Raw genomic sequence first — 14,013 nt, 5'->3', positions numbered from 1 at the left:
ACTATATAAAAAAACTATCAGAATTTAAATCTAAAACCAATATATTGTTAGAACCATCATGAAATATACTTTCATATTGTGTGCATTTGGTATAATAGATGTTCATTTTTTTATAGTTAGTCTAACTTTTAAATTTTGATTTTGACCAAAAACTATATGCATCCTATTTTTGAAAAGGAGGAAGTAGGATAGAAAAACTAGAGCGAAGAGCTAGAAAAAAGAAAAAGGAACGGACGTCAAGTGCTAAGTCGAGATTCAGCATCAAAGGAGTACATGGACCACTCTTGTTATTATGATCCTCATGACGAGACTACAAAAGCTCGGGAATCTGATGATGTCTCCGATGAGGAGAGAGGCAACCATTCTAAATCAGGCGACTCCCGGTGGTTTTGTTTTCATAAACTAGTTAACCATGTTTTGTTAATATGCCAACCGTTTTTATTGAGGAATGAATTAAACCCGCAAAATAGACTCAATCGTTTCCATCAGTGCATAGCGGCTCTACCGATTGTTGGGAGGGTCATGTTGTTGGCTGGAAAGGGCGAGGGTGGGAGGTGTCGGAGATTTGCCGGTCAAAGATCTTGGTGACGTAACTAATGATGGTAGGCGCAGGTCCCGATCTATTTGCTATTTTCACATACTAGTACGTTATAACTGTGCCGACAAATATGTGTGTGCCTACATAGCCGAGCATGGTCCTTTTTGCACATGTACTCTCTCTGTTCACAAATAAGTAGACGTGCGGATTTTTCAAAATAGATTATTAATTAAATGAAGAGATAATTGTATTGAGGCTGGTCATAGTGCTACCTTCATTTGAAGGAATAAGGCGCCCTCGTTTTATGTGATTTTTATTTGACCAAGAATTAATTCAAATAGATAAACATTGTTTATATGAAATTAGTATCATTAAAAAGTTCTTTTCAATACGAATCCAACGATACTAATTACATATAATATAATCAAAATTTTGTTGATCAATTTTTATGATCAAAGTTCGTCTTGGAATACGTGTGCACCTTGTTCCTTGAAATGGAGGTATATTAGGTAGTATCATGCACTCTAGGCCCACAAAAATGTTGATATGGCATCTAAATAAGGCGGAAAGATAGGATTAGAGTAACATAGGTAGATACTATATCATAGCGCATTTTACGAGAAAAATTAATGCCAAATAGATCTTGTACACATATTTGTATTGGTATTCTACAAAATAATAAATTTACAAAATTATGATAGTACTCTATAATACTGCGTACTACCCATTATAGAGATAGTATCATAGACAAGTATCATATGCATGATACTATTATATGATACTATGCACTATGACCAGCCTCAAGATGCAAGCCAACATCTCTCTCCTCTTTAATTTTTTCATCTCCAATAAGCTAATTGCATGTAGAAACTAAAGATAACATGTGTTCAATATTATTGGATTTGATTTCCGTGCGATGAGAGAGAGCATTTTTTGCCACTTTAAAGTGCATTGAAAACATAAAAGTACACTCTTTTATGGACAAAGTTTGTGGCTAAATGTCCACTTATTTCAGAACGGATGGAACACATCCCAAGCCGGTGGGTGACATAGACATGTGCCACACACCAACTTGTACACGTGTCAGCGAGGGAACTATGCTCTAGGATATGACCACCACCAAGACCAAGCATATATGCCCCCCTTCCACCTTCGAGTATTGGGCTTAGGTCACTTATCACGTATGGATGGTATTTTAATAAATATTATTATTTTAAATGTACTACCTATCATTTCATGTGCACCTGGGCTCACGACCTTTTGGCGTGGCGGTCATCTAGGCCAATTGACAGCGGTGGCACATGAGGAATAATGTTCATCTACATCTCCTATGGTCCCCATCGGGAAGACGTTCTTTCCTGATGGAACACCGCTAGCTAGCTCACAAGCAAAGTACTCGCTAGGTCCGCGAATAAGTGTACTTTTGTTTTTTTCTAAGTCATTTTTTTAAAAAAAATAACCAACTTTATATATAAGAAACTAGCAACATTTATTGATACTAAACGCTTATTGCTACTCTTTTCTATAAAGTTGTTCAGATATGAAAAAGTTTGACCTAAGACAAACTTGTTCGGGGAGGAGGAATTAATTAGCTCCTAAACAACCGCCTAAATATCGCCTAGCTTCAAGCAGAATCAGTTAGCTTCTCAAATTCGTAGGCACCTTCCTTTCTATATGTTCCCACGTGGAGGCATGTGTTTCTGAAGGACAAGTACTCGTCGATGCAAACAACGAGTTGCGGCCGCCTGTAGCAGTATGTTGGCACCTCTCTCAGCACACCGATGATGAGGGAAATGGTGTAGATGCGACCATTAGAGAAGATGGCCATGTGGACGGCTCTCGGGAAGGCATTGTTGGTCATGACGAGATGTATATTGAGATAATTTAGTTTTGAATTTGGTTTGGTTTGTTAGTTGTTGCATTCCAACCAGGTACGTACGAGTTGGTTAATTAAGTAAGCAATGGATTACTGTTGGCGTACTTGGTAGTAGTAGTACATGCAAGCAGCTAGAGATGACATCTGTACATGTGTGTGTACGTACAAGTGATTGGTAATGGATGTGCTTGTATTAATTTGTACTCCCTCCATACTGGTTTATAGGCCCATTACGTGTTTCAAGAAACTTTGATCTTTACTTTGGTCAACCAAATATAATGTATATTCCTCAAAAATTATACCATTAGATTCGTATGCAAAAGAAGTTTTCAACGGTATAACATTTATAGTAAATATTTCATATCTTGTTGACAAAATTAATGGTTAACGTTTTTCTCAAATCTCGAAATGTGCTTATAAACCGGTATGAAGGGAGTACTCCCGGCTCCATCCACACAAAAAACATGTCTTTGTTTTGTCTAAATGTGCATTTATCTACACAACATCTAGTTATATGTATATTTTTATAAAGTTGAGACATCTTTTTTTATGCACGGAGAAAGTATTTCGGAAATGAAAGAAGAATCGATCAAGGAAAAAAAATAAAGCTAGCTAGATAGCTAGGTAGGAGAAATAGAAGGAACCAGTTGTTATCATCGCGGCGTCCTGCTGCATGCTTTTCTTCTCACTAGCCAGCTAAAAAAGAAAAGAAAAGAAAGGAAACTGTATTATTAATTTGCCTATTTGGCGGCGTGCATCGGAGAGATGTCTCCGGAAGCGGGCTACCATATATACCTGGCCGAAATTATAAGCACATATAAAAGAAGAATCCTGAAGTTTGCAGATACCGCATTGCACCCATGGTCCGTGCGCGCGACGCGGTCCGGCTAGTTCTAGGGAGTGCGCGCATCGCTGCATGCTCATGCCGACAAGAAAGCTATCCTCCACGACATGGCTTCGGCTGTCCTGGCGGCGGTGCAGAAGAGGATGAGGTTCACGGCCTCCTTTCCTGCCCCACCGGTCGAGGGTTGTTGATAGGGGGGACGGGAAGAGGGCGGTGGAAAGGATTTGGCTGAGGTGGAGGAGCCCTATGCGGATGCGGAGGAGATCCTCGTGGCGGAGAGCCATCGAGGTTGTGGCTGCGGAGGGGGGGGGGGGGCAAGTCGCCAGTTTGCAATGTGGTCGCAGAAGAGGGGATTCCATTCTTCAAGTTCTCCCCTCCTCGTTGGCGTGGAGGAAGGAAAGTGACGATACGAGGGGAAGAAAGATGGAAGGAGCGTGGCGAGGCTAGGTGGCTGGCGACGGAGCGGCAGCGGGGGGTAGCGATAGGGAAGGACGATGCGCTAGAGGGGGGAATACTAGAACATAATAGAGAGGGGAAGAGGACGCCGTGGCGACGCACTGCAGATTGTGCGGAAGAAGCGCGAGAGGGTTTTTGTTAAACGGCCACTCCAACACCCTTAATCTGGCAGAGGAAGTAGTAGTTTAATAATATAGTAGTGATTTAATGTCACATATGTTACTATTTTTGTGCACGGAGAAAGTAGGTAGGTAGGAGAAATAGAGAGAATGAACCTCAGATGGTGGCAGCTGTTATCTTGGCGCGCGTCATCTCACTAGGCCGCAGCTAAAAAGAAAGGAAAAGAAAAGAACGGAGAAGTGCAAGAAAAAGGAATTGAAAAGCTAAGGGGTCGCTAGCGTACTTTGGTACGTCCGCACCAACACGGTCCATTGGTGCATCTCAGTAGGGTGTTTGGCGGCGTGCGTGCGTGTGCGTGCGAGAGATGTCTCCGGCCGGTACGTAGTGGTGACCGTACCAGGTCAAAATGAACAGAATGACCACGCTTGGATGGGATCCCCATGTAGTACTAGTAAGCAGCAGCTATAGGTAGCGATGTGTAGTGTAGATGCATGGATCAAAATTCGAAAATGAGAGAAGAAAAGGAGGTACGACTTAGTAATTAATCGTGAGCGAAGGAAATTCGGTGGATCCACAAAAGAAGGTGCGCGCTTTGTTTAATCCGCGTGCGCGTGCGGTCAACGAAAGGAGTGAGACTTGATAATAATTCGATGCTTATTTCTTTCCTTTCAAAGGAAAACGAATTTGTAAGCACTTAACGCGTATGCAGCAACAAGCTAGGTCCATCCGTGCATGTGAGTAGTACAGTAGTATTAATTTGGCTGCACCAATAGAGATGGATCCGCGGCAGCGATGTTGGTAGTGTAGATGCGTGGACCAAAAATGAAAGAAGCTAGGTAGTAGAGAAAAGAAAAAGAGATATGTATTAATTATTCTAATCGTGAGCCAAGGAAAGTTGGTCGATCCAAAAAAGAAAGTAAAGAAAAAGGTGCGCGTGTGGTCAACGAATGGAGTGAGACTTGATAATAATTCGAATCTTTCCTTTGCTCCGCTGCGCCTGCGCGCTAGAGAAAGAGAAGCATGCCTGGTTCTAAATACGGGGCGAGAGAGAGAGCAGGTGACGAAACAACCCGGCCGGCCGGAGGTGATCGATCGGATGAATTAACAAGGAAAAGATCAGAGCGAACCGACGGAATTACACTAGTACGTGGTGAAGGAAAGGAGCTTGTTTCCTTGGCACGTACGAAAAGATCCTTCCATGCACGTGCGCGTGTGCGCGCGAGAGGAGGAAAGAAAAGAAAAACGACGGAACACGGTACAGCTGGCTGGCGCCTGGCGCGGCATCTCCATCTCATCGATCACATGCCTGCACATACGGTACGTCCTCGTTTCGGCCGTCGCGCGCCTCGCTTCTTCGCTGGAAGGTGCTTTGACTCCGGTCCACCAACCGTGCTCACGCGCGGCGGATGAGGATGCGCGGGGGGCCCGCGCCTGAATTGAATACCCCGGCCGCACACCGCGCCGCTTCGAACAACACAGCCATTTAATTTACTCAGCTCCTCCGAGTGGATAATCGATTCCGAGGGTACGTCCTCTTGGTCAACCGGAACACCGAGCAGAGTGTCTGGTACAACGTCCACACGCAGGCCCTGCAAATCTACCCCAAGGAGTCCCACGCCGGCGTCCATGACTTTCTTGAGTTCCACACGCTCCCTGCCGACCGAGAGGACCAGAAGCCATCACGTGTCGTCTGCGTCCATAACGACCGCGTGGCCGTCTTCTCGTCTCACGCCATGGAATGGCGGGTCTTCCCGGAGCCCGGGTCGCCGCTGCTTGAGGGCGACAGGTACACGATTAGTATTGTTGTCAATGGTTTCGTCTGTTGGCTGTATCAAGACTGCATTCTTGCGCTCAACACTTCTACCTTTCAGTTCTCCCTAGTGTATCTGCCGCCGCCGCCCTTGGGATGGTCAGATTCCAACTCAAATTTCAATATTGGTCAGACCAAGGATGGGGATCTCTGTATGGTACATGTACAGGAATGCAAGCTTTTTGTTTGGCTCTGGACAGCCGACACTGACGGTGTCCAGAGATTTATGCTGCACAAGACGTTTCCGTTGCACACAAGTGTTAAGGAGATCACCAAGCGTTCAACGGAGGATATTGCTGATGTTGGATTGCAGCTTATAATAGTTATCGATGGCTTTGTGTACCTATCTGTTGTCCACGGCGGAGATCCGCAATCTTGCTGGTTTCTCTCCGTCTGCCTCGAAACAGCAGAGGTGAACTTCCTCTTTAAGACAACATCTTGTTCTTACTGTTTCGATCCGTACATCATGGCCTGGCCTCCTTCTTTGATACACAGCAAGGTGAGTCCGTTGTTATGTCCGAAGCTTATGGGAAAGTTTGTTCATATGTTCGGTCTCTCTGGACTTCTGTATGAACTATGAAGTAGTGTTACTTGTGAGCATTGGATTATTGCATTGCCGTGAAAAATCAGCTATAGGCTTTCAGGTTTTGATGCAGTAACATGTCGGACTCTATAACTATAGTAGAGGAGTTCAGTTCTAAGGTGTATACTAGTACTAGTATGATGGTCCAGTTTTTCAATTTTCGCATCAGGGTTTGTGTACATATTCTGATGGCATATGCAGTAACATGTCCGAGTCTATAATTAGAGTAGAGGAATCCAGTTCTAGGTTGTATAATAGTATAAGGATCCAATGTTTCAATTTGGCACCAGTGTCTCTGCACATATTGTGCTGCATTGCAAATATTTGAGGCTGGAATCTTTGTTCACTAAGAAACTTTGTGCACATCATTTGATTGCATGGTGATATAATTGGCATTGTGGATATTTAAGAATGGAAATCTTTTTTTCAGTAAAAAGCTCTTTACACTTACCTAATATTAGTGCTAACCACTATTGGATGGCAGTTGTAAGAAATAGATAAGTTGATCGGTATTATTAGAATCTATTGCCTTGCACAAATTTTTGCATGAAACACCTTGCATTATTATTTACAGTCATGAGTTCTCTTTTATGTCACAGCAGGATTCAGAAACTGAAGTTACTGGCGAAAGTGTTGGTGATAATGGTCGTGTGGGTAAAGAAGAGGCATCTCCTGTCCTTTTCACAGCACTGCGATCATTCAAAGAAGCTTTGATTGATGATGACAACGTAAAATTCGCGGAGATGAATGCCTTCTTACTTGACGATGAGATTAACTCTCTTCAGACAAAAATCACTACTTTAGAAGCAGGATTAGCAGCTGCGAGACACTGTATCTTGAGAATAGGTGCTCACTCTGAGATCTACAAGAAACGGAAGAAAAGACAGAGTTGGTGGCAAATGTGCAAGGGGATGTTGTGGAGAGCTTGTTTCCGTTTTTTAGACGGTTGATCTTGGTGTGGTGTCTTTCATCTCAGAGTCATGCTTCTGTTGAAGTGCTGAATTGCTACTTTAGTTTTGGATGGCGTGAATGCATTATGTGCTAGTTGACTACTGCATCTGGTGAGTGTAACCGATCAGTACCTAGGTCTAGCTGGCAAGAGACTTTGAGTGCTTTACATGTTGAGACTTGAGATTGACCATTCAGTATCACCATGAATATAAGCCATGAGCTTTATCCTAGATGTTATTTGTCTTTGCTCTTGACGGTTAATTTCTGCTCGAGTAACCATCTAATTTTGATCCACTTATTAATCTTTGTTGATTAGTTTTACAATTGCATTGTTACGTTGGTGCTCAAGATGCTGAAGTTCTTATGGAAGGAAAATATCGATGGTTATAGGGATGAGTACACATATGAAATCTACGAAAAAAAGGCAAGAGCGGTTTCAACTGTTGGATTTACACAGAAGCCCATCAGGGAGCATGCTGGCAGATGCCACAAGTCTGTTTTGTTTTGCAGGCATGCTTGCCACGCTTAAGCTTGGTGTGTCATGGTTGACGTCTCTGATTTTTTGCTAAAAGATACCATGGCTGCCTCGGTGTTTGACAGCCTTGTCATTATAATCATGGGCAAGGGAGCAAAAGTTTGGTTTTGGAAGGACCGGTGGATTGGGGGGCGAATGGCGACTGACATTGTCTGATCGTGGTAAAGGTGAGCACAAGATGGAGAAATGCCACAAGTGTTTCAGGACAATCTGTGGCTGCGGGATGTTGCTGAACTTGCATCCGCGGAAGAGGCACGAAGAGGCACTGCAGTGTAATCAGCTCTGGATCGCGTTGCAGAATGTGGAGTGTAACCCACTGGTGGAGGATCGATCCATCTGGCGCTGTTCAAGGACAAGGAAATATTCATCAAGTTCAGTCTACGATGTGTGCTATGTCAAGGGAAAATTCGCTTCGCGCCGGCAAATCAAATCTGGATTTGCCATGCGGCACTGAAGGCGAAAGATTTTCGCTTGGCTCTTGCCTGGCAACACCGTTTGTGCACTTCTGATCGTAGATTCAGGCATGGGTTACAAGACAACAGGCCGGTCTGCAGGAAGAGGACACTGTCCAGCACATCCTGGCGCAATTTCCCCTTATCCACCTAATTTCGTATGGGCTAATCTAATTTAGTAATGTAATGCACTTCCTACGTTTATGTTGACCTTAACTAAGTGCATATTTCTGATATCCTCTGTTTTAGGACTATGGGTATTGCAGTAACTAGCTAATTCATTTATGCAGCTTCTTATCAATTCCCAGAACTTTGTCTTCCAAATTATTTAACTGCTTTCAGTCCTGCAAGTGCCGGTTACCCATAGGGGTACACCAACCACCTAACCATCCGACCAGCGGTTGGCTCTCCCACTAAGGTCTTCTTGAATGGTAACACATAACTAAGATCAAATGTGAAGAGTTATCAAACGAGGACATGCTTTGAAGTTTTCGGTCTTACAAATCAAACATGGTCTATTTTTTTTCTCGAGCACATGCCAAAGCATGCATCATTACATATTAGAAGAAGCCGTCGAGAAGATGGGAGCATACACGGTGTAGCAAGGCTACAAAGAAGTTCAGAGAAAAAACAAAAAAAAACTCTACAAGGCTAGCTTAGCTAGGCGTACAGGTTCTGGTCTAGATTATCGTCAGGAGGTCTAGCATGTAAACATGGTCTATTAGACTGTCTAAAATTTCAATGAAATTATTTTGAACCAATATGTCGAGAGATGTCTGAAGAGAGGAGGCAGTGCTCTTTGCCGAAATTAAAACAGAACACATCGAGAGTGATATGTCCAATACTGTTGCCCCTGATTGCAGCATGACCTAGTATTATTTAACTTTATCCACTTGAGTGCATGCAACAACGTTTTTTTTTTTGCGAGAAGAAAACAGATTCATTGATACTTTGTTCTTACAGAAAAACCCAGGAAACAAAGGAAAATACAACGAAGGGGAAAATGTATTTATCACTGTGAAAAGGGGCTATTTCTTCATCACTGGCGTTATACTAGCATACAATCGTCTAAAGTGACTTCAAATCCTATTTGTCTGTTCCATAAAAACCAAACTTAGTACAGCTAAAATTCACTCTGTAGCTGTTCTTTATGTAGTTCATAGTCTGTATACCAGCTTTGCCCTTCAGCGAATAAGTCACGCAGCACAAAGTTGGACAGTCTTGCAAGGAGATTTTTCCTAAAATGGAAGTAATCCTCAGTTCTCACTGCAATTAAGGGTGAAGTAACAAATTGTTCCATATCTTTCTTGTTCAACAGACCCTGCAATGGCTGCTTCTTCCAGTTCGTATCATAGTCGAGGAGGCCGAGATGCGGCATATTGCAAACCAAGCGATGATACAGCAGCTGAGCATACTTTTTAAAAAACGGGTCAACTGAGCATACTGGGGAAAGATATGTATAGAGGTAATTATAATCTAGCTAGACAGCTTCAGAAGCCAAGGCAATGGAGAGGACAAGACAGAAGATCTTGGGGTGAGTCACACATTCTCTGTCTAAATTCAGTCCTTCTAAGTGTCTGTTTCTTTCCGTTGATGAATCAATGTTCCGTAGCTGCAAACATGATTCGTGGCTTACTACAGTCTAACCTCAATGCTCGATTTTTGGCGCAGAGCAGTTAAATTTGCACGACTATATGTGCAAAAAAATACCTCTAAGTTTTGTGAGCATCCGAATGCTCTTTTGTGGAAAAATGAACCTGTATATCTTCTGAGGATGACCAGCGATGATTTTTGTGCTTCTTAAAAAAAGGATGATTTTTGGGTGATCCTTAAACATTACAAGACAGTTTTGATGACAAGCATGTTCCCAAGGTAACATTCCTGGATGTCTTATATAGATGTGTGGAGTGTCTAGGGAGAACGGAGGTCTTGACAAGAAGATCTTGCATACAGTAACCACATTTGCAGCTTGAGATACAAAAGCCACAGAGCATGGCAACTACTTGGACAGATCCAGCAACCACTGCAACACCTCCACATTCGCTCTAGAACCCGTGCCTTTCTCTTTTCTACAAGAACTTAAGTAACTGCAGCTGTTTGCTACTATATCAAATAAAGCTACAATGTTGTAGTCAAAAGAACCATCATGTGTCCTTTGTGTTTCAGTCATTATTGTCTTGTTCTGCCTAGCCATAGCACAGCAAAAACAAGAGCTCTGAGCAAGAAAATAAAGTGGATGAATGAATAAATAATCAGAACCAAGGGCAGAAGCTCCACCATTCATTTCAACACCAGAAGGCAAAAGTAGAAACAAAATAAGATGTCACGAAGAGTGGGAGAATACCGACATGGTCAAGGACTTTCTAGGGACTTTGGGTTATAAGGGATCAAATCTTGAACATCTTGCAGTGTTCTCATTAACAAAATGACATATATATACTTTAGCACTTGAAGAAGTCATCTTTTTTGCTTTTCTTATCAAGCGGGGCCCACCTTAGGGCCTTCAGTTGAGGTAAATCCATGGTGCTATTTATCAGGTATGGTATCCTACTCTTCCCTTGATTGTGGACAGACTTTTAATAATCAATTACCTACGTACTCTGTGGATTGCAGTAACCAGAACTCAACAGGAAAATAAACAGTAGATTATGGCATATGTTCGATCCTGGAATGTATAAGAGTACCTAACACTGGCTCCTGCAGTTTTCTTACTCGCCCAAAGATATAAACAGCTGAATGTTTTGATGCCACTTTGCGAAGATATAACTGTGCCTAAAGCAAACTTCCCCCACAAAATAAATTGATGGAAAATGGGAACTCGGTCAAAAATGAATGAGAACAGCTTAGTACAATCAGTTTTAGAAGTCGATTTAGTTTCTATGCTATCTCTAAGAATCTGAACAGATGGTATAAGTTACAAAAGTTAGAACAATTATAATGTGTAGCATCGAAACAGCTTACTTTTGAGGAGAGTGCAGCACCGAAACACTGTAAGGAAACAATGAATATATCATCCTGAAAAATGAAGCAACATATACTAGCACTATGCTTCCCTGCAAAATATATATTGCCAACATTATGCATGATTACTCAGCCAATAATGTGGACAATCACATCAAGACTAAATACATGAACAAAGTATGGAAGATTAATGTGTTAGGTTTAGATTAGTTTTGACGGACATAGAGAGAGTAGAGGAGCAGGAAAAAAAATCTCTGGCATAATTGACATGCTGTACCCAAGGAAAAAGGCAATTCTATGGGCAGCAATATGATCCAAATATCGAAATGCAAAGAAATAAAATAAAATATTCACATATTGTCAGATCTGGCCACTAATGAAGGTAAACTGAAGCATTATATGCATCCAAGATTCCAAGTTCTAACAATTCATGTAGTTAATAATTGGAACTATGCTATTTTTCTTGTCCATTTCCCTCTTAAGTCAAACCGATGTCGAATAACAAGTCAGGGACATTGAAGGCTAGGTCCAACAGAAGTGCTACTCAGTTTGTGCTGCCAGACAGAAATTTTAGCACCCAGTATTTTTTTTATGGCCAAGTAATGAAGTGTGTGCACTAGAGGGCAGGGTTGTTCAGTTTAGCAAAACTTGAAAAGGATAAATGAGGCACTCACCAGCCGCTAATGAAGTTCAACAATATTTGAATTGCAGTATCTACAGAACAGAGTGAGTTCCAGAAGCCATAGGTGTTAAATCCATCACCAGCACCATCTTTACATCTTACCTATTTTGCAGCCCGACAAAGCAGTGAGAAGACCACACTGAAGCCTTATACTCATCCAACTTCCAACGCTCTTTCTAGTTAATATTGGGCAATATGCTTGTTGTTTTTATTGCATCTGAAGGGAACAACAGATGTGAAAGAAGTTTGACACTAAAGCTTCAAAAAAAAGGCTAGTGCTGTTATTGCAATCAGCAAAACAATAGTATTATTTGACTTCTTCTGTCAAAGAAAAAATAGCACAGAATATGTGTTTATGCCAAATAATGATGCATGTGCATTGCAGATTTGGAGGACAGTTCTGTTCAGGAAAATACCTAAATCAAATACTCACCCAACATTCATGAAGTACAACGATCTCTGGATTGCTGCAGTGACTACAGAGTAGAATGAGTTCCACAAGCTATAGACGTTCAGTGCCAAGACCACACCACACATTTTCAAGGCAATGCTGAATTCTTGGAAAACGAAACTGGTTTCTGCAGCTGAGAAAGAGTGCAGTCAATAGCCACAGGTTACTAATCCAAGCAATTGGAAACTTGACATCTTTCCAAATCCCAAAAGGCAAAATCATATACTACCAAAAACATAACATCAATTAGCAGGGCATATCAGAGATCAACCGAATAATTGGACATAGAAAATCATAGTAAGTTATTCAGGACAAAGGTTTCCCAAAAGAAAGCACATCATCAATATTTCAGATCAGTCACATGTCAACTAACATTCACAAATTTCCATTCAACACTAGCAGTTAGCATGGCATATCAGAGATCACTCATATTGTCAGACATTGCAGCACAGGAGTGAATTAATCAGGATCCAAGGTTTCCCACAAGAAACAACACATCATTACTATTTCACTTCTCATCAGCCACATGACAATACTAACAACGACCACCAGCTTCCATTCAGCAATAAGACTACTACTAGATAAACAGATCTAACTACCACCGGCCACTACAGTTGCTAAGAACAGCAAACGAAGCAGATCTAAGATGAGGTGAACTTGGTGACGGCCTTGGTGCCCTCAGAGACGGCGTGCTTTGCGAGCTCGCCGGGGAGGACGAGGCGGACGGAGGTCTGGATCTCCCGGGAGGTGATGGTGGGCTTCTTGTTGTAGCGGGCGAGCTTGGCGGCCTCGCCGGCAAGTTTCTCGAAGATGTCGTTGATGAAGGAGTTCATGATGGACATGGCCTTGGAGGAGATGCCGATGTCGGGGTGGACCTGCTTGAGCACCTTGAAGATGTAGATCTTGTAGGTCTCCACGCTCTTCTTGGCCTTCTTCTTGCCCTTCTTGTCGCCGCCCTCCTTGGAGGCGGTTTTCCCCGCCGGAAGGCTCTTCCCGGCCTTGGGCTTCTTCGTGGCAGGGGCCTTCGCGGCCGGCTCCGCCGCCGGCTCCTCCTCTACGGGCTTCTTGGCCGCCGGCTTCTTCTCCGCCTTGGGGGCCATCGCTGCTGCTGGAGGTTGGTAGGTGGTGGTTCGCTGGAGGGCAGGGAGTGCTGGCGGCGGCGGAGGAACTTGGGATGCGATGTGAGGGAAGAAGGAGCAGGGTGTGTTTATAGAGGGACAGAGGTGGGCTCTGATTGGTGCATGGGTCGGTGCCCTGGATCAGTCCTCCGCAACGGTTGGATGCCCGGGCGCTGTTCGGTATGGACGGTCTGGATGAGTCTCGGCGCGGAGCGCTGGAGTGGCAAGAAAAGTTTGGGCGCGTAAGCGGTATGGAGAGCAGAGGGAGCGTGTGTTCGGTTTTCCATTTAGCGGCTATATATTTCGAAAACGAGAATAGGGTCACGCTGAGCGTCCTTCTAATCCCCCAGGTGGACAGCCGTTGGATTAGCTCGATTGGACCGTCCAGATCATGACACGTGTTATAGTATACCTCAGTCCCACTTTTGCTACCATAATGTACCAAAGTAGCAAAAAACGGTTTATTTGTAGCAAAATCAACATAATTGTAGCAAAACACGGTTCACCCCAAAATACACACAGATCTCGTCGGAGACTCGCCGGAGACCTCGTCGGAGATGATGTAGTAAAAATGTTGTACTATTGTAGAAAAAAAAAATTTGGTATTGTAGCAACACCGACCTCATCGGAGAGCTC

At 43.1% G+C, this 14,013-nt stretch overlaps 2 protein-coding genes across 2 annotated transcripts; one reads left to right on the top strand and one right to left on the bottom strand.

Moving 5' to 3' along the window:
• The first annotated feature begins 5,032 nt into the window (after positions 1-5,032).
• Positions 5,033-7,258, top strand: LOC124648770. Its single transcript, XM_047188478.1, has 3 exons — positions 5,033-5,198; positions 5,359-6,143; positions 6,830-7,258. Exons 1-3 carry the CDS (start codon positions 5,033-5,035, stop codon positions 7,175-7,177), a joined length of 1,299 nt encoding a protein of 432 aa, XP_047044434.1. The 3' UTR covers positions 7,178-7,258.
• Positions 7,259-12,844: 5,586 nt separating this feature from the next.
• On the bottom strand, positions 12,845-13,359 carry LOC124650569 (histone H2B.1-like). The gene has a single exon (XM_047190081.1). It carries the CDS (start codon positions 13,357-13,359, stop codon positions 12,901-12,903), a length of 459 nt encoding a protein of 152 aa, XP_047046037.1. The 3' UTR covers positions 12,845-12,900.
• Between the last annotated feature and the right edge of the window lie 654 nt (positions 13,360-14,013).

The sequence above is a fragment of the Lolium rigidum genome, chromosome 4, assembly GCF_022539505.1.
Source record: "Lolium rigidum isolate FL_2022 chromosome 4, APGP_CSIRO_Lrig_0.1, whole genome shotgun sequence".
In the NCBI taxonomy this organism is placed as follows: domain Eukaryota; kingdom Viridiplantae; phylum Streptophyta; class Magnoliopsida; order Poales; family Poaceae; genus Lolium; species Lolium rigidum.
Note: the sequence above shows the minus strand (reverse complement) of the source record. Positions and strands in the feature narration are given on the sequence as shown.